This window comes from Lissotriton helveticus, chromosome 9 (genome assembly GCF_964261635.1).
Source record: "Lissotriton helveticus chromosome 9, aLisHel1.1, whole genome shotgun sequence".
In the NCBI taxonomy this organism is placed as follows: Eukaryota; Metazoa; Chordata; class Amphibia; order Caudata; family Salamandridae; genus Lissotriton; species Lissotriton helveticus.
In genome coordinates, this window is record NC_136070.1 from 521,767,296 (window position 1) to 521,784,912 (window position 17,617).

At 42.8% G+C, this 17,617-nt stretch overlaps 1 protein-coding gene across 1 annotated transcript in view; it reads right to left on the reverse strand.

The window, feature by feature from the left end:
* LOC144782816 (potassium channel subfamily K member 1-like) overlaps nt 1-17,617 on the reverse strand; it is a 116,162-nt gene that overhangs the window by 28,891 nt on the left and 69,654 nt on the right. Inside the window, exon 2 of the mRNA XM_078662096.1 lies at nt 28-423. Within this exon, the coding sequence (XP_078518222.1) occupies nt 28-423 (396 nt within the window). The remainder of the gene's footprint in view (nt 1-27; nt 424-17,617) is intronic.

Genomic DNA, 17,617 nt, shown 5'->3' on the forward strand with positions numbered 1-17,617 from the left:
GGTGCATTTAAAAATAATGTTACCTACCAGCCGCACATACTTTATATAGTGCAGACAGTCTTTGGCTTGCTTGTTCTCCAGGGACGTAGTCTCCTAATCCAATGGTAGTGAGTGAAATGAAACAAAAATATAAAGCATCCAGATAGCTCCAGTTTCCTTCAATCAGACTGAAGACACACGCAGGGATGAACAAAAACAGGCATGCCACAAGACTGATGAAAGCAACTCCATGGAGAAGAGTAACCATAATGTTGGAGAATCCAAAGTGAAGTCGTATGTAGCGTATTGGCTTGTCGTGCATCAGGATCAGCAGATTCTGAGATGTGATGGAGAGCACAAACAAAGAGAATGGAATTCCAAAAACCAAGTACAAAAGGCAAAATGCTTTTCCACCATCAGATATGGGAACTGGGTGCCCGAATCCTGGAATTTATAGAAAAAAAGAATACAACATATTTTAAGAATTTATTGATTGGGGTTGGAAGTAGGTGATAGTTTGGTTTAAGGTGTTTTAATTTCCTGATACTTTCATTTCTAAAATGTACTTATTGCAGTATAAATATTTTAAACATGAAAATAGCGTGGCTACAACAAACGTATTTATCCAATTAAAAACAAACCCTGCTGTCCATGTTCACAAATGCCAAAGCATTATGTAGTAACCTGCACAATGAAAGACCAGCATACATCCAAGAACGAATGACCTTCCACCAGCCGACCAGACATCTGCGATCCGCCTCCCTCTTCCGATCAGGCACCCCCCCAGACCCGCTGAGCCAACTGCAGGGGATGTGCTCTCTCTCACCTGGAAGCCAAAGCTTGAAACGACTTTCCCCTGCACCTGGGATAGGACTCAAAACTTGGCTGTTCGAATGAACAGAGTACCGCAAAGCAGCTAGCATCTCCATCACCATGAGACCCTCACAGGTGATTTCCGACACTTTATAAATCTTGATTGATTGATTAACTATACAAATGTGCATTTTGAGGCATCAACAGAGTATACATTTCATCCAAAGGGTAGACAGTGTGCCCGGATCAGTAATAACTTATCAGCCTTGATTTATCTCTAGTGCATTCAGAGACTCGAATGGAAAAACACTTTTAGATGGTTCTCCATTTTATATAGTGGATCTGGTCTCTACGATCTCTGGCCTCCACTGAGTCTTGTGCAAGGCAGAGAAAATTGTCCCACCACCTTTCAGTCCATGCAGGAGGTCTAGCTTGGTCATGGGTTCTAGTGGCACCAATTCCTAAAATTTCATACACTTAATCTTTACTACTTCCCTCTTCCTTCTACCTTCCGCCTTGCAAGTTCCCTGCAGACCGCACAAGCAGCTGCACCCGCTGAATTTTTACATTGTCACTGATGTTCCTCTTGAATGTTTTCATTTTGAGTCATTAGTTGGAAGAGTGCCTAAACCGAAGAACCAGAAATACCGATTTAGTGCTCCCTTGCGACACCTTTAGTGTGTCGTAAGAGGGAAGAAATCCTAAACAGGGTCTCTGAGCCAGCCATACTTGCCACAGTTTACAATATACCTACTCTGCAAACATCTTGATTTCAGTTATTGCCTGGTAGCAGCAGTCCTGTAGTTCTGGAGTACAGAAGGAGAAATTCCTGCATCTAGTGATGATGCTTACTGTCCCTCTTGCACTGTGTATGTGAAGCCCAGTGAAATCTGGTAACAGTAAACCTTTTGTCGTTATGTTACAATATATAAATGGTGGCTGGAAATGTGGGTTCACACAACTCCAGTCAGTATGAGAAGTAAATGCACCATTCAGTCTGTACAACAAACGTCCTTATCTCATTTGGTGCTCTGGAGGAGGAAGAGCCACCTAATCTTCTACAAGAGGAAATCCAAAACAAATGGCAATATTCTCCGAGCACACAAAATATAAGGCGCCAAGATCGTGGTATCAACAGTTCTTTTATTTTACAGTTCAATTCCACCCTTGTACTTGAACTTTCACTTGCTAACATGTGTTTCATCTATGTGCTGTAAATGTAACCGCAGACTTCATCAGGGCTATATATATAAAACTATTATAGAGAGGAAACTCTGGCTTTTTGTAATACCGCCACTTGGGTCAGAGACCCAAAAAGGCACAATTAGTGATTGTGTTAAGTACTTCATGTGCCTGGCCAAGAGTTGGCCAAATAAGTATAGCAAGAAAATACAAGGTAACATTATCTTTGGGTTATAGGGTCTTATCAAGATCCTCAAAGAGTGTAAATGTAGAGAATGCACAAGATGTGTATTATAAACAGTAGGATCACCATTATAAGCCACACTTCTCCTCAGGTGTTTCATGCTTGAGTAGTATCCCTCGGAAACCATCTACTTAGTAGCTCACCTGGCCATGTATGTATAGTATTTCTTCTAATAAGGCATGTGAGCAAGGCCTGTATCCTGTAAACATCCCAAAAGTCAGGAACAATAAAAATGTTGTCCTGAAAGAATGGTAAATGCACAGAATCATTTCTAATTCATATACTGATGTGTCACAAGAGTCAAATAAGTCACAAGATCTTACCTTAAAGTGTTTTTAAGATCTAATATCATTAGATGCCTGCGTGTGATGCAGGATCTGAAATACACAAAGGTTCAATATTCACCTTTGTGAAAGATAAGGTGCCCCCAAAAAGATCGAAATGAATCATGTACTCTAATAATTGAGAAATTGTAAAAACTAACACGAGAGTGTTCATACTCTCCAAATAGTCAAATTGCAACCATGTGTCATGATCTATCCAGACATTAGGCTGCATTACTATTCTATGCACACTCAAAATTGTACACAGTGTCTATTATGGGAAGCATACATTATAGGCCACCGCAAACAGGGGTGTCACAGGTGTCCGTCTAAACTGAGGGGCCCACCTATTGTCCTTATGTTCAAAAGTATTATCTGGATTGCAATAAGGAACTTAAAGATCAGAATGAATGCTAAGAGATGAGAGCAATCACCTTCACTGCACCTTTATCTTTTTGAATGAAAGATTAATGAAAGACGGAGAATGCCGGAGCATAGAGGAACAAGAATGTTAAGCCCCTCCCTCACTTACTTATCTTTGCCATCAGGGTCCGTCTGGATGGAATACACATTTCCCACCTGAGCAGACACCTTGAGAATGTACTTGCTTGGTATCACATGGGCATTAGCCCTTTCAATAGGTCATGGGAGAGAGGCAAGTCAGCTCTAACCAGCTTCCAGCTTGAAGAGAGAAAAATTGCTCTACCCTGATGGGTTGGAATTTCTTAGTAAAATAGTGTACTTGAAACCCATGACATTAGAATGCTGCACAAGTGCCAAGGACTGAACATAAACCAGAGTCTCACCCCGTCAAATGCTGCCCAGAATGCACGGAAGCGAATTGAGCTTCTCAAATAGGATGCTGCACACGGTCAGTTTTCTTGTAGTTTTCTAAAGGACTGAAAACAACTTAGGTTTATGAATAATATATTAGAGTGTACAATCATTGGCAGGATGATCACTATTCTCAACTGGAATTTTGAACAGAACAGTGATTGTGAAAGTGAGCAATGCATTCTTAATACGTTGGAATGTAATATATATACTTTTAATAATTTGCCTTTTGCAGTTTTCAAAGGATTGTGATCAGCTGGTGATTACAAATAGTATGTTAGAAGGTATCACTGTTGGCAGGAGGATTACAATCAAAATTCTAGTTCATGACAACAAGCAAAGCAATTTTGAAAAATATATTTTTAGTAGGACCTGTGTACCAAGTGGTGTTGCTTCTTCTCCTTAGTGACAACTTTTATTTCAATTAAATTGAATGATTTCATTTGTTTGGCACCAATTATTATCTTACACATCTATGTAAGTGTTAAAAAGGTGTACAGACTTAAAAACAACTCTGCATGGACCTTAGTCTCAAACTTCACACTGCCTTATTTGAGCTAGGTGTTGACTGCTCTACTAAGCTGTTTTGAAGAGACTAGGAAGCTTGGGAGGGCAACTTTCAAGTCGCACCTGAGCAGGTATCTAGCAAGACTTACATTTCTCACTTACATAATAAATGTTTTCTATCATTTTGCAACTGGGCAAACAGCTTAACAACTCAACCATACTATTCAAGTCATATTTCTTTGTTTACAAAAACCTAACAGTGGTGGACTGTTACTGACTAAATAGCAAGCATCTTCTAGGTGCTGCCAACCAACTTTGCAGCATGGAATCTACAGTTGAGTCAGTTGCTCACAAGTGGATCAGCACAATTTAGGCTCCACTCTATATTTGTTACAATTTTGCAATAATATACTCATATAGTACATTAGCCTCACTGTGTGTTTTGATTTCATTAACGGGTGTGAAGCATTTAAATGTACTAATAAAATGTAATCACCGTAGGGACTAGAGATTTATGTAGGAGTGCACTACTGTTCAATATAAACAAGTAATCATGCTTCCATTTATTCACATTTTGCATTTATTTTCAAAGTTTCATGTGTACATGTAAAATCATGTATTCGAAGTTCATGCTATCTGCTGAAGTAACTTAGCCTGACTACTGGCTTCAGTAGAAATGTGCTTAGCCTTGCCAGTGTGTTCTCTCTTTTTGAAGGCGCGTTATCATGTTTCTCATTAACCTCTTCGCTGCGGCGGAATGTGAAAAAAATTACGCGAGCGCGGTTTGGACGGCCCCGGTCGTCCTCCTCACACGTCCACTGTAACGTCGGATGTCGGGGGCTGTCCGACGCATCGAAGCGGTTAGCTAGAGAAAGGCTTATTGTTTGTATTAGACTATGAATAGCGAGGCCTGAAGGGGAACTTGCCAGTGAACGTGGGGAAATAATGGTCGAAAGATAACTTCTGTTCATCATGTACCAGGATGGCATGCTCAAGGTTGCGGTCTACAGTCCTAGTTTCAATTTGATGGGAAACAAAGGAGGGTGCGGATGCTACACTCAACTGTCAATTTGGTTGGTTCCTTGTTGTTTGAGAAAAGAGAAGGACGTATCTGAAACTCCTGTTGTCCTAATTGGTGTTCCCACAGTTCGTTGCTCATATTTGTTCTGGACTTAGAGAGCAACAGTACTTTCTACTTTCCTTGCAAAGGTGAAACTTTATGCTAAACACTTATTTCTTTTCATTGGCTTCTACAGAGATCTATACTATGCGGACGTCTTCTAAACTTCCTAAATAGAATCCCTGATAGATGATCCTGTAGTCGCCCTATGTTTACAAGAGAGAAGGGACTTTTTTTATGGAATACATATTTACTATACCTTGCTTCTGTATCGTCGTGGCTATTACTATTCTGTAACTCATCCTATTATGCTTAACCTAAGGCGATATTTCAGCTTATCAGCTGTGTGGCTCTGTCGATTGAACTTATTTTTGTTCTGCTTATATACTGGATTGATTAGTATTCTAAAATAAATCCATGTAACCATATTTAGTGACTCCCGATACTTATTTTGGAGTCACATTGGCTTCACAAGTCAGAAATGTATTGCTGATGTCTTCTCCATTACAGCGCTTCAAGTCAACCAACAAAGTTCCATACGGCCAATGGGGAAAAATCTTTAAGGACTTTACTAAATGACTATGGTACAAACATGCTGTCAGGTTGTAGTGCGCCAGATGGTTGGTTACTGAAGCAATGGGAGCAAGAATACCCCTGTCGGAAATCTAGACTTGCCCAAACCCAGCTCTAGCCCTTAAAGCCAATGTCTCAATTCATAGCGTCAGAAGTGTTCCAGGGGTTCAGAAAAGAGTTGGAATGTGGAGGAGTGAGTATTAATTGGGTCTCACGTTGCAATTCTGTATGTGAAGCTTATGCAATTTTTTGAGATTGTATGGTGTGATGTTTTATTTATAGTGTAGAAGTAAATGCGCTTAAGGTTGAGAAGTTGAAGTTATCAGGCTGCTCATGGCCAAGATCCAGGGATAAGTGAGAATGTATTGTGTTGTAGTTTGTTTGTTAGCTTTTGTGGGGTCAGTCAGTTGGTACCTTTGATTGCACAATTGAGATAGGGACATAACTTTGTGAGAGTGAATTTGGATTGGTGTTGTGGTTGCTAAGCATAGTCTCATGGCTCTTGGCTTACCATATTTGTACGAGAACCCTTCTAATTGTGTGTTCATCTCTAAAGCTAGGATCAAAGAAATTTTGCTTCAGAAAATGAAGTTTGATACAAGGGAGGCTAACATCAACAAAGTAACTGTGCAGCTGTAATCCCCAGATTATATGTTCTTATTTAGCTACTGTGTCTAATCTTCAGCATGGGTTAATTTTTAATGTGGTTCCGTTTAAATTATATTTTTTTTGATGTTGAGATAGCCCAGTAATACATATTCTGTAGATGATTTGACTTTGACCCTGTGATGGGATATCTTCACAGACATGCTTGCAAATACTATTTTCTGCTCCCTCTACACTCTTCAGGGGGAAGAGATTTATAATTCCTGTCCCACACTAATGTAATTTTAGGAGTTGTAGACCTGCACTATGCTTCTTACAAATGCTAGGAAATCCTGTGGTGTCTCATTGGTGCATTTATTTGGGCTTTTTTGAAAAGAAGGCGATCTCAGTCCCCTCATTAAATTAGATTTCAGTGGTTTTTCATTTTTTAAGAATCGTTGCTCACATGATTTTATTGGTTGGTCTTATGGATGAAATATTTTTTAATATTGTAAGCCGATTCTTAGAACTGATTTATCATTAATTTAGCGAAATAAAGAGTATTGACTGACTGATTGGTGTGGTAGATACTGTTGCGCAAGGGAGGAATTCCATTAAACGTGGTGATACCCCGCTGGTCAATGCGTCACTCATGTGTGTCTGAGTAGGTCCACTCCGACCATTTCTTGTGTGGTAGAATACTTTGATTTTTTTAGCAAATCAGACAAAAAGTTAATTGAGGAATTCGCTTAGTGTTTGTTTACTTTGCTTGTTTAGCGTTGGACAACAGAGTTCACTTGTGAACATTGTAAAAGAGGGTGAACAGCTGCAAGGAGTTAATATGTCATTGTGCAGCGCTGGGATTGGACAGTTGGTGTCAGCGCTGTGTTATTGGTTGATTACGTCAGAGAGCTGCACTACGATTGGATGGCACAAGAGGTGCTGTACTGAGATTGGTTGTTAGTGCAGAACAAGAGTCGTGGTTTAAAGAGATTATTTCCTGTTTCGAAACTAAATTCTATGTATGAATTGTTAATATTATTGTTGAAAAATGAAATGTTTCAATGCTCATCAAGATTTCATATGGGGAGATGGGAGGGTCCCTGTTCCGGAAGGAGAAGAGGTGCCACCAGAAGGCACCTCAGGTCATTATATGGCAATAAATGTGGGGCTCCAAACGTGCATTTGGCTGAGATCACTGAAAATGAAGATGGTTTGAGGTTACCTTGGTATGACCATTTAATTTGAGAATTATTGAAAATCTGAAAGGGATACTGTACGAGATGAAGCCACCCCCTAGACCTGCACACTATGAGGCACTTAATGCCTGGGAGCAAGCAGACCACAAGAAAGAAAAAGAGAAATATCAGGGTACAGTTAGGAAGGCAGTGCATAGCTGTGTTGAAACCAGGTGGGATATGGAACAACAACAAGTGGCGGGCAGAAATAATTGAAGGAACTAGACCATATCCTGCATTGATGAGTAAAGAACCTCAGAAATAGAAAAAGAAAAAAGGACAAAATATAGAGTACAAGCAGCACAGGCAAAGATGGTGAGAAGGCACAGGCGAAGATGGTGACAGCAATTCAAGTGATACGAATGTGTTATTGTCCATCCACCGCCTTATAATGTGATTCAATGTGAAGGGATGAGTGATACTGTTACAGGTGGAGACTCCGATTTGCAACCCTGCATTAAAAAATGTCGTATTGCAAGAGTGCAAAGTCACATCCTAGATCGGTTTTCAAGATGCCAGCTGGCAGGGAGGTAGAACTAGTTACCACTGGCCCAGTCAGGCAAGCTGGTTCGCTTTATATATTGACAAATAGGTTAGAGTCACGAAGCCTCAGAAACATGCCTAAATAACTTTCTTGACCATGTTGTTTCTTTCAAAGAGACTGAAAATCTATTGTGGAAGCATAGGGGATCCAACATTGTAAGCAGGGTAATAAGGATAGACTCCCACTATGCAGGTTTTTCCATTGCAAATTAGATTTGAAAAAAATGGAGGAAAAAACTGATGCTAGCAGGAGAATGAATGGCTGTCCATGAATTGATAACAAACTAAGGTTTCACAGTTAACCCAAACCGCCATTACAAATCAATGGCAAGATTGAAGCTCAATCAACCAGTTAATAAACCAAAGAATAAGCCGGCAATAGAAAAAGCAATGTGAAAAATCTTCCACTGAGACACAGTCAGTTTCCACGTGTGGCAGGAACATCTAGCAATCACAGAGTTTCCAGTGTTGAGGACCCAAGTGTAGTCTTAAACATGGTCATATTAGTGCCTCTCTCAGTGGGCCCACGCCAGGGAAAAGGCAACTCCCTGGCTACCGTTAGCAGTATTAAGGGTGACGTGTCTTCTAACTTGGAGACTACAGAAGGAAATAAAGGAAGTGGCATGAATATTACAAGTAGGCAAGCATTGGTCCCAAAGAATTGTGAGAAGTTCAGATTCTACAAAAACAGAATTCCATTTAAAATGAATTCACCTAAATCCTGCCAACAAGGTAACCAACATTTATCATTTATCTAGGCAATTAAGTATTTCCCAAGGCCTTAAGTACATGTGCAGGAGACAGATGCAGCAGAAACAATTAGGTAAAATAATTAGCAGTTAAGTGTCCTATATTCTAAAGTAGGTCCCAAAGCCAAGGATCTTGCCCAAAAGGAATGGCAGGATCCTGGTCATCTCACAGAATTGTCAGAGGATCATTTAATCAAGGTTGCATTTTCTTTCTGCTCTGAATCATGGATATTACAGTGAAAACTCCAATGGATGAGAGGAATCTTGCAATGTACATGCACTGATCATAAAGAAGCAAGGCATGTGCTTTTAAGCAAGTGCTTGGTGTGGTTGATGGACAGAATGAACAATACTGACCTTCAGTAAAGCCCTTTCTGATGGATACTCTATCTATGCAGAGATTCCACACCTTTAGAATACCTCCAGGCACCAGCCTGTATCTGGAATCTTTCATAGCAGTGCTCCACCATGCGGGCAGGTGGAGTCGTGTGGCTCCGCACTGACTTCTTTCTGACCGAAAATGATGGAGCAGGGCCATATACAAGTGCCACCCCTGAAAGCCAACATCTTTTTTTCTTGACTGTCTGTGCCCTTGGATGCAGAGCCCTAAGCAAAAAGAGGCATATGTGCAGATCTTTGACACAGGAATTTTGTAAATGGGAAAATAGACTATTCCACTGAATTGGGAGAGATCAGTGAGGAAACTGTGGTTAGATACAGTATTCATCATAAAGAGCATTAAGGTAAGTAACCTGTTCTTCTGATGCATACTTCAAACACAGATACCTCACCTTAAGAATAGACACCAAAGCAGGACCTCTCAAGGAAGAGGACCTGTGGAATGGGCTCAGACCAAGGAGTCCTAAATGACCCATAATGCCCGGCTGTCAAGGCCATAGTGTTTTGTAAACATGTGCACTGATGCCTACACTTCAACCTGACAGATGTCCAGAGCAGGCACTCCTCCTTCCAGTGCAGTGGTAGTATCCTTGCCACTGGTGGAATGAGTCCTCCGTCTTTCTCGAAGCTGCTTCTTGGCCAATGCGTAGCAAATTTTAATGGAGAGAACTATCTACCTTGACAAAGTTCTTTTCTGCACAGCCTTAACTTTATTTGGAGAGGTGTGGCGCCGCGGCCAGGGCGACTGACGCTGGAATCTGGGGATCAGAGTTCGATCCCCGGCTCCGGCGGCAGGTTAGCCCATCACCCTGTGACTCTGGGCAATAGCTTGCTTAATCTTCCCGACGGCCCCCAGCGCCTAGAGACCCTTACGGGTGATTGTGCGCTTTACAAATGTGGATTATTATTATTATTAGCTCTACAGAGAACCCTATAAAAGCTGATCATTCATCAAATGGTCTTTGGTAAGATCGATGTAAAAGTTTTAGGCTCTCTTGGGATCTGGCAAATTAACTCTTTTCTCCTCCTTTGAGGATAGGGTGGTGCAAAGAATGTTGGGAGAGTGACATATTGTCCAACATGACGAGGAGTTGTGACCTTTGCCAAAAAAGGCATCTTGGTCCCCAACACCGGTTTGTCTGGAAAACAAAAGTGGTGTTAGATGGCTTAATCGAGAGTCTGAAGCTTATTCATGCAACAAGCTGAAGTAAGTAAACTCTGATTAATTAGTCACAGAGTCGGAAGACGTAACAAGCTGTTTTGCATTGGCTGGAATGCAGTATATAAGAGGAAAGTCAGGGTCAAACTTGGATCCCGCTGTGGCATCACAAAGGGATTGGGAGGAAACATATACGTCAAACTTTTGTAAACCTCAATCAACAGGTTATTTAAACCAGGAAGGCTGGTATGGAAAATGCAAAAAGGCAGACAAAGAACCTTTAATGCTGCACACCCAACAAGCTGTTGCTGAGCTAAAGACAAAACAATCAATAGAACCATCCACCAGTTTGGCTTCCAATGAGTCTGTATTGCAGACTCCAAACCAGGCCACAAATTGGTCCAAGAGCCCGGCAGAAATGAACATTCTAGAGGAGGACTGCACAGCAAGGATTGAATCTACTTCCTCAGCAGGTAGACTGAATGCACTCCTCAGCCATCACTTAATCTCCATGCATGGAGGTATAGATTGCGAAGGCCCATAGGCAGAGCTATTTCCTGCTGCAGTGAAAGAAGATACTCATGAAGCAAAAGACTGATTGGTGGACAGATGCTTATGTTGAGATGTTTCGGGTCCCACACTCTTCTGGCATAGTCCAGAGCCACTAGGATGACTTGGGCCCAGTGGTTTGGCTCTTATTCACAACTCTGGGTAGAAGGAGCAGAAAAGTCCATGTCCCAGAGAAAGCCATCTTGAGTACTACAGCACCCAAAAGATTGGACACTGTGCATTCTCAATGGTGGGAAAAAGATCCGGCTAGGGTTCTCCCTATTGTTGGAAGATGCACTGTCACCTCTGATAGTAACTGGCATTCATGATCTACAAGGCACCCCTGGCTCAGCTCATCAGCCTTGGTCTTCAAAGATTCTCTCTCAGGTGATTCACTAACAGGAAAATTCCCTGATGCCCCAGCCAACTCAAGAGATGAAGAGCCTCTTGGCATAAGACCCAGTACCCACGATGCCCTGCTAAATGCTGTATCTCATGGCGGTGATGTTTTACATGTAGACCTGTACCCGCCTCCCCTTAATGGATGATAGGAAGGCCTTCAAAATCGGGCGAGTGACACACATGCCAGCAGATTGTTGTGGAGCAGAGTTTCCACCAGGAGACCAGATTCTTCTGATCTCCAGGATGACTTCCCCATCCCACCAGTGACACATCCATCACTACCATCATCTCTCTGAGGAAAAGGAAGAGGGGTCTGCCACTGGTTCAATTGTTGTCAAGCAGCCACCACAGAAGATGTTTTGCAACCTCCTACAAAACCTGGATGGAATCAGACAGGTTCCCTTTGTGCTGGGCCTACTGAGCCTTCAAATTCTACTGCAAAGCCCGCACAGGCCACCTGTCATAGTACTGTACTCACGGTGGAGGGTAGGTCCTGAACTGTACCATATCTAAGACGGCTCCTATGAAAAGGAGCCTCACTGAAGGAGTCTGGTATAACTCCTGCATGTTGATTGTGAACCCAAACAATGACAGGAGGTTTGCCTTCATCTGGAGGGGTCCTACGACTAATAATGAATGTGGCAAGCCTGCCTTCAACAACCTATTAAGGACATAGGGAAAAACTGGTATTCCAAGCCTCCGAGGTCAGCCGCAATCGCCACCATAACGTTTGTGAAAAACAAAGGGGCACTGGTAAGTCTGAAGGGGAACACAGTACATTGAAAATGCTCCTAACCTAACTTGAACCGCATGAAGTGATGTGGAACTGCAGGACGGACACATTGAAGTAAGTGTTCTGCAGGTCCAAGGCCACCATCTAGTCGCCCGGATCAAGGGCAAACAGAACCTGGGCATGTGTGGGCATCTTCAAAGTGCCTTTCATCTGGAATGCATTCAGTGGGAGACAATTTAAAGTAGGACAAATACCGCCATCTTTCTTCAGAACAAGGAAACAGCATTAGTAATAACCAGTTCCTTTCTTAGAGTCCAGTACCTGCTCTATGACACCTTTGGTCAAAAAGGCCTCTACGTCTTGCAACAGAATTGACAGGCCCTCCTCTGAAAGCTGCCATGTGGGCAGATGGTGTAGTGCATCACAAAGAAATGGAAGATAATACCTCTATTGAAGGATCTGAAGGACCCATCTTTTGGAAGTATGAATGGCCATTCTGGAAAAAATGTTTGAGCGTGCCTCCCACAGGTTGGCTGTGCATCCCAAAAACAAACTAATGGATCTTGAAGGATGACGTTGTAGGCATGTGGGAGGGTCACTGACCTGATGACTTGTCCATTGTGTGCCTGATCCTCTATCCCTGAAAAGACGGGGGTGTCTGCTGTAGGGGAGAGAAGGACCTGTCAGTGCCTGTATGTCAAATCTCTGGAGTGGCCTCAAAAGGGCCAAGATTATGGCTCTTCTTGAAGTGTACCAAAGCAGAATTTGCCTTCTTGCCCAACACATGAGACCCGTCAAAAGGCACACCCATAAGTGATACTTGGACATGCCCCAAAAAAAGGCAACGGAGCACTACACTCGTGCCAACTGCCCAGTCATAGCTATCAGTTGTATGTAGGCCAGACTAAATTACGTATGTGACCACATCCTGACCATTCTGAATGGTACGAAACACAGAGACTTGAAATTCCTCAAGGACTGCTGGTAAGATCTCACTGATGATGTCCAAGAGGGCATGAGTATTTCATTCAAGCAGAGAACTGGTATCGGCTGACCTAAAGACAAGGCTGGGCGATGGAAATATTCATTTTCTGAATGACTCGGTTCTATCAGACTCTCTGCCTGGGGGGCTCATAGGGAATGAATTAGTGTTCACTTTGCTGGTTAAAGCCTGAACCACCAGTTTCTCTAGAGTGGGATGGTGAATTAAAAATATAAGTGCTGTCTGGGATCGGTCTGTGGCGTCTAGATATCGGTCTGTTCACCGTGGGAAAGAACAACGTTAAGCCCATTAATTTTTCAGAAAGGGCTTCACTGAATAGTAGTAAGGGCTAAAAGAAAGCCCACCAAGGTTCAAACATCTCAGTGTGTACATTAGTTATAACGTCCGCAGAAGGGATCGGTTAGTTGAAAACCTTAGCTGCACATCTAATGATTACAGCACAGGAATCATTTTCTTCCATTGGCTGTCTGGGATGGGAGTGGGGGGGAAAATCAACCCTGTATCATCTTTTAAGTCCATGTATACACTGCCATCATCATACAGTGTAGTGTTTGGCTAGGAGTCAGACAATGGCATCAGTAAAGGGTCCTCTTCTGGTGGCATGACGGGCAGGGTCTACGTCAAAGGGAGCAGCTTAGATTTTGGCACAAAAGCTGGTGCAGAACTTGTAGTAGGATCTAAAGGAACATACAGCTTCGAGGATGGATCCAACAGCAGTAACCAGACTGGAGACGCCTACATTCCTTAGGGTCAGAAGGCATACCAGGGGTAACCAGAAGAGCGCCAAAGATACGCAACATGACCTCGTGAAATGGAACAACTCTGAAAATACTGTGTTGACTCTTCCCTTAGTAGCAGTGAATAAATAATCTAAGATTAAAACCAGGAACTCACTGACTTCTGGCTTGGTAATGGGGAAGCCTGTCCTCATGTATTAAACCCAATGTTACCTTTGAATTTGTATTCAACCTTGCTAAAAGCCATAGGAGATGATCCCCTTTCACATTTGAGGGGCTCACCCTTTATACTTTTGGACTTGCCAAATGTCTGGGATATTTAGAGCTAATCCTCCCCAAATTTCCTAAGGATGGATCGATGTGTGTGCCCACCCAGCTTTACCCAATGATCCTATTACTTCCTTTTCTCCTAACTTGGCCATGGATAATTCATATTTAGCTACCTCCACTCCCATTTTGACCACAAGTCTGTTAATACAAGGTCAGAGGTGGATTGTGGAAGGGTAAGGATGCCCATCCAAGGCTGGATGATGGTTTTTAGACCATAGCCCCAGCCTGCCTATCTCAAGTTAGAGACTTAGTTTGCCCACTTACTGTGCTCAAAGGTGGGGGTATTGCAATCCTAAAGCCCTGCCTTGCTTGACAGTAAGGAAGAGGGATTTCTCCCAGTGTCCAAAAGGGCAGGCATGTATTTGTCCGTCATTGCTTCCATGATCAAAAGGCAAGGAGTTTGGCATAGTCATTAACCCCTCTCTCACCCCAACCAACTGACTAGAGCAAGGGAGGGTGCTGTTTTCCCACTGAATTTCCTCAATATCGGAGTATTTAGTTCTCTTGTACTCACCTTGGCAAAGAGTGAGAAGGTATTTATGTTTGCACCCTGCCATGTTTAAGGATGGTTAGGGAGTTATTCACCAACCCCTTTGGTTTAGCTACAGGAGAGGAATATTTTATGGCCATGAAACTCCAGATTAGAACAGCCGAGGCAAGATGGAGACCGCATAGGAGTACCATGGCCGAGCTCCCACTTCTGGCTCTCCTCTTCCACGTCACCTCACTTTACCTTGCTGATCATTGAAGTGCTGACAGTTTCCTGGGGCTGCTGTTTGGTTCAGCCTGATTCTGGTTTTGACCTCTGGTATGGCATGGTTGTGGAGCAAGGATCTGCATTGTAGAAGCCTCATCGGGCTGTTCCGGCATGTTGGACGGGATCCTGGAGCGGCATTGTGCCCAGTAGGTGAGCGGGCCTTGCCAAAAGAATCTCCAATGCAATCTCTCACCACAGGCTAGATACTGTTTGGCTGTGTGTTACTCATATTATGGCCCATAAAGCTGTCAACATTACAAAGGAGAAAGGAGACACGCTATTGATCACAGCACGGGCTGCTGAACCAGCACTGGGGTCAAGACGGGAGTCTCCTCTAGATCATGTAGGTAATAGTGCAGGTAAGCCGAAAGACTAATTCGGGCAAAAATAACACCGAAAGTTTGGGTGTAGGGAGGAGGAGGAACTTGCCAAATTGTTCATTGATTACAGCTAAAAACATGGGGCGCTCTCGGCTCCTGAGGCAGTGGCTTCCTGCTCCAGTAAAGAAAACCTAATTCCCCCACAGTCAGCAATTACTGAGTTTTTTACAATAAAAATGCAGTGACGCGCCCCCCCCCGCCCCCAGGAGACTTCTAAAATGTTTGAAGTTGGTGAAATGGATGTGGGCTCCGGTCTAGCTGCTGCCGATCTGTGTAGTGGATCCCTGGAGCTGCAAGAGGGGTCTGAAGTGGCAGATAAAGTGGTATCGTCATGGGCTCTGGGGCAGTCCTCACAAATGGTGTAAAGAGAGCTGGGTGAAGTGGCTAGCAACCCTACTGAGAATTTTCTGGTGGCTCCTGGATAGAATTCTCTGCATGTTTGCCGTACTGTTACTCCAGGAGGAGCCAGGGGCTGACTTAGGCATAATATAGAGCGTGCTGGCTGTGATGCTGATCTCACATCTGAAGGGGTTTACAAATTGTTTTCCCTTACGGATGACTCCAGCTCAGAAGGGTGGTTAGGGGGTGGCAGGCCGGGCAGATGGTGTTTTTGGGGGGATGCAAGTTGGGGTAGGGTGGGGGAAATAATGATGGTTGATATCGTGTTGAAAAAGCAGCAAGTCATTCAAAGTTTGATTGTTTATTTTTTGACATGAAGGGAAAGATGGTGGTGTGGTTGTAAACTTTGCCAGATTAATGGTTTATCTAGTTTTGACAGACAGGACTTTTTGAGCCTAGTTTAAGTTGGGCTGGCGTGGTTTGTGCGCCACACAAGATAGCAGTGCTTCCATGAACTCTGCCTCAAGCGTTGAGTCGTTTAGTCTTTTGTAAGCTGGTCTTGAATGTTCGGAGCTCTTATATTTTCTCTGCGATGTCTCCTCTCACCAGCATCGTTTGCTGACCAAATTGGCTGCTGACTTGCCCTTTCTTGCCCAGAGATGCAGCGGTGACTCTCTTCAGCTGCGAGCGGTCGCCATTTCGAGTGCTTGTGGCTCGCTCCTACCTTATGACCCCCTGCTGAGGTAACTAGCGTTTTTTCCAAAAAAGCACTCTTTGTTTTGCATATTTATCTAAATGCTCTACAATGACACATGACTATATATTCCTATAGTTCTTCTGGCATTTTCTTTTCTCCTCAACTACTCTTCTTCAACAAAAATGGTCTGACGCATCTTCATGCCGTTGACTTTCACTGCATTTTTTAGTGAACTATTGTGCCTTTTAGCTTCCCAACAACCTATTTTAGCCCAGTTGCAATTATATATTTATTTTTAAACTACATGCATACTTTTGCTTGCTGTCAATTGCATTATATTGACAGACTTAAGTCTCTACCAAAGTCAACGCACCGTTCTCTTCATTACGCCAAAATGACCAGTGATATTCTAACTACTGCCAAGCTCTCTTCATCTGGCACCAAACCTAAACAGGCGGAAAATGATCCACCCTCACCCATTTTATCATCTCACAATCTTGCGCTTGACACAATACTTGATGAAATGAGGGTGTAAAGCCCTTCATGACTGACACTAATGAAAAGCTCCAGCAAATTGAGGATAGATGGATGGCCATGGAAGCATGACACTACTACCAGGATTCCTCTTCTGGAACAGGGAATCCAAAAGCTCAAACTCCACACAGAGGATCTCGAAAATAGAAATAGACGTTATATCCTATATTTATACAGCCTTCCAGTAAATTTGGAGGGCCCCTGACCTCCTTGGTTTCTTGAAAAAGTTACTCCCTGAGCTTTTGGTCCTTCAATGAGAACCAACCATGAACATTCAACGTGCACATCACCATGGTCACTTCCATCCTCTCTCTACCAGACCTAGAGGAATTATAATGTTGTATTTGCAATTTACAGATTTGTTTCGTGTGTTGAAGGCGGCAAAAGAAAAGCATCGCCTTATATGGTCGGGTCATAATATTTATGTATCTCAAGATACGCAACTAACGCCAGAAGGAAATAATTTCTTGCTTTGCACCCAAAAATGGGAAAATTACACATTTGTTATGGCATTTTGCATCCCTGTATATTGAAAATTACTTATGAAGGTTCTACACAATCTTTTGATGACCCCGTTAAGCTCAAATCTTTTCTCCGAAGCATTCCATCTCATGCCATGGTAACCTTTGCCCAGTGCTCCTAATTAATTCTTTGTACTTTTGCATATCCTTTATTCCCCTCTTTCTCACTCTAACTTTTATACACAGCTGTTCTCTCTACTTTTATTCTCACATTTATCTCCCTGCTGCTCATCTTGCACTAGGTGCTGGACGTCCCATGCTCATTTCCTCTGCTTTTCCTTGTAGATCTGGAACCTTATCCTTGATCTATCTCTTTCTCCTTATATTACTTTCTCATTCCTTCTCTTATTTTTCTTTCTTCTTTTTATTTGGTGAGCTTCTTTGTGT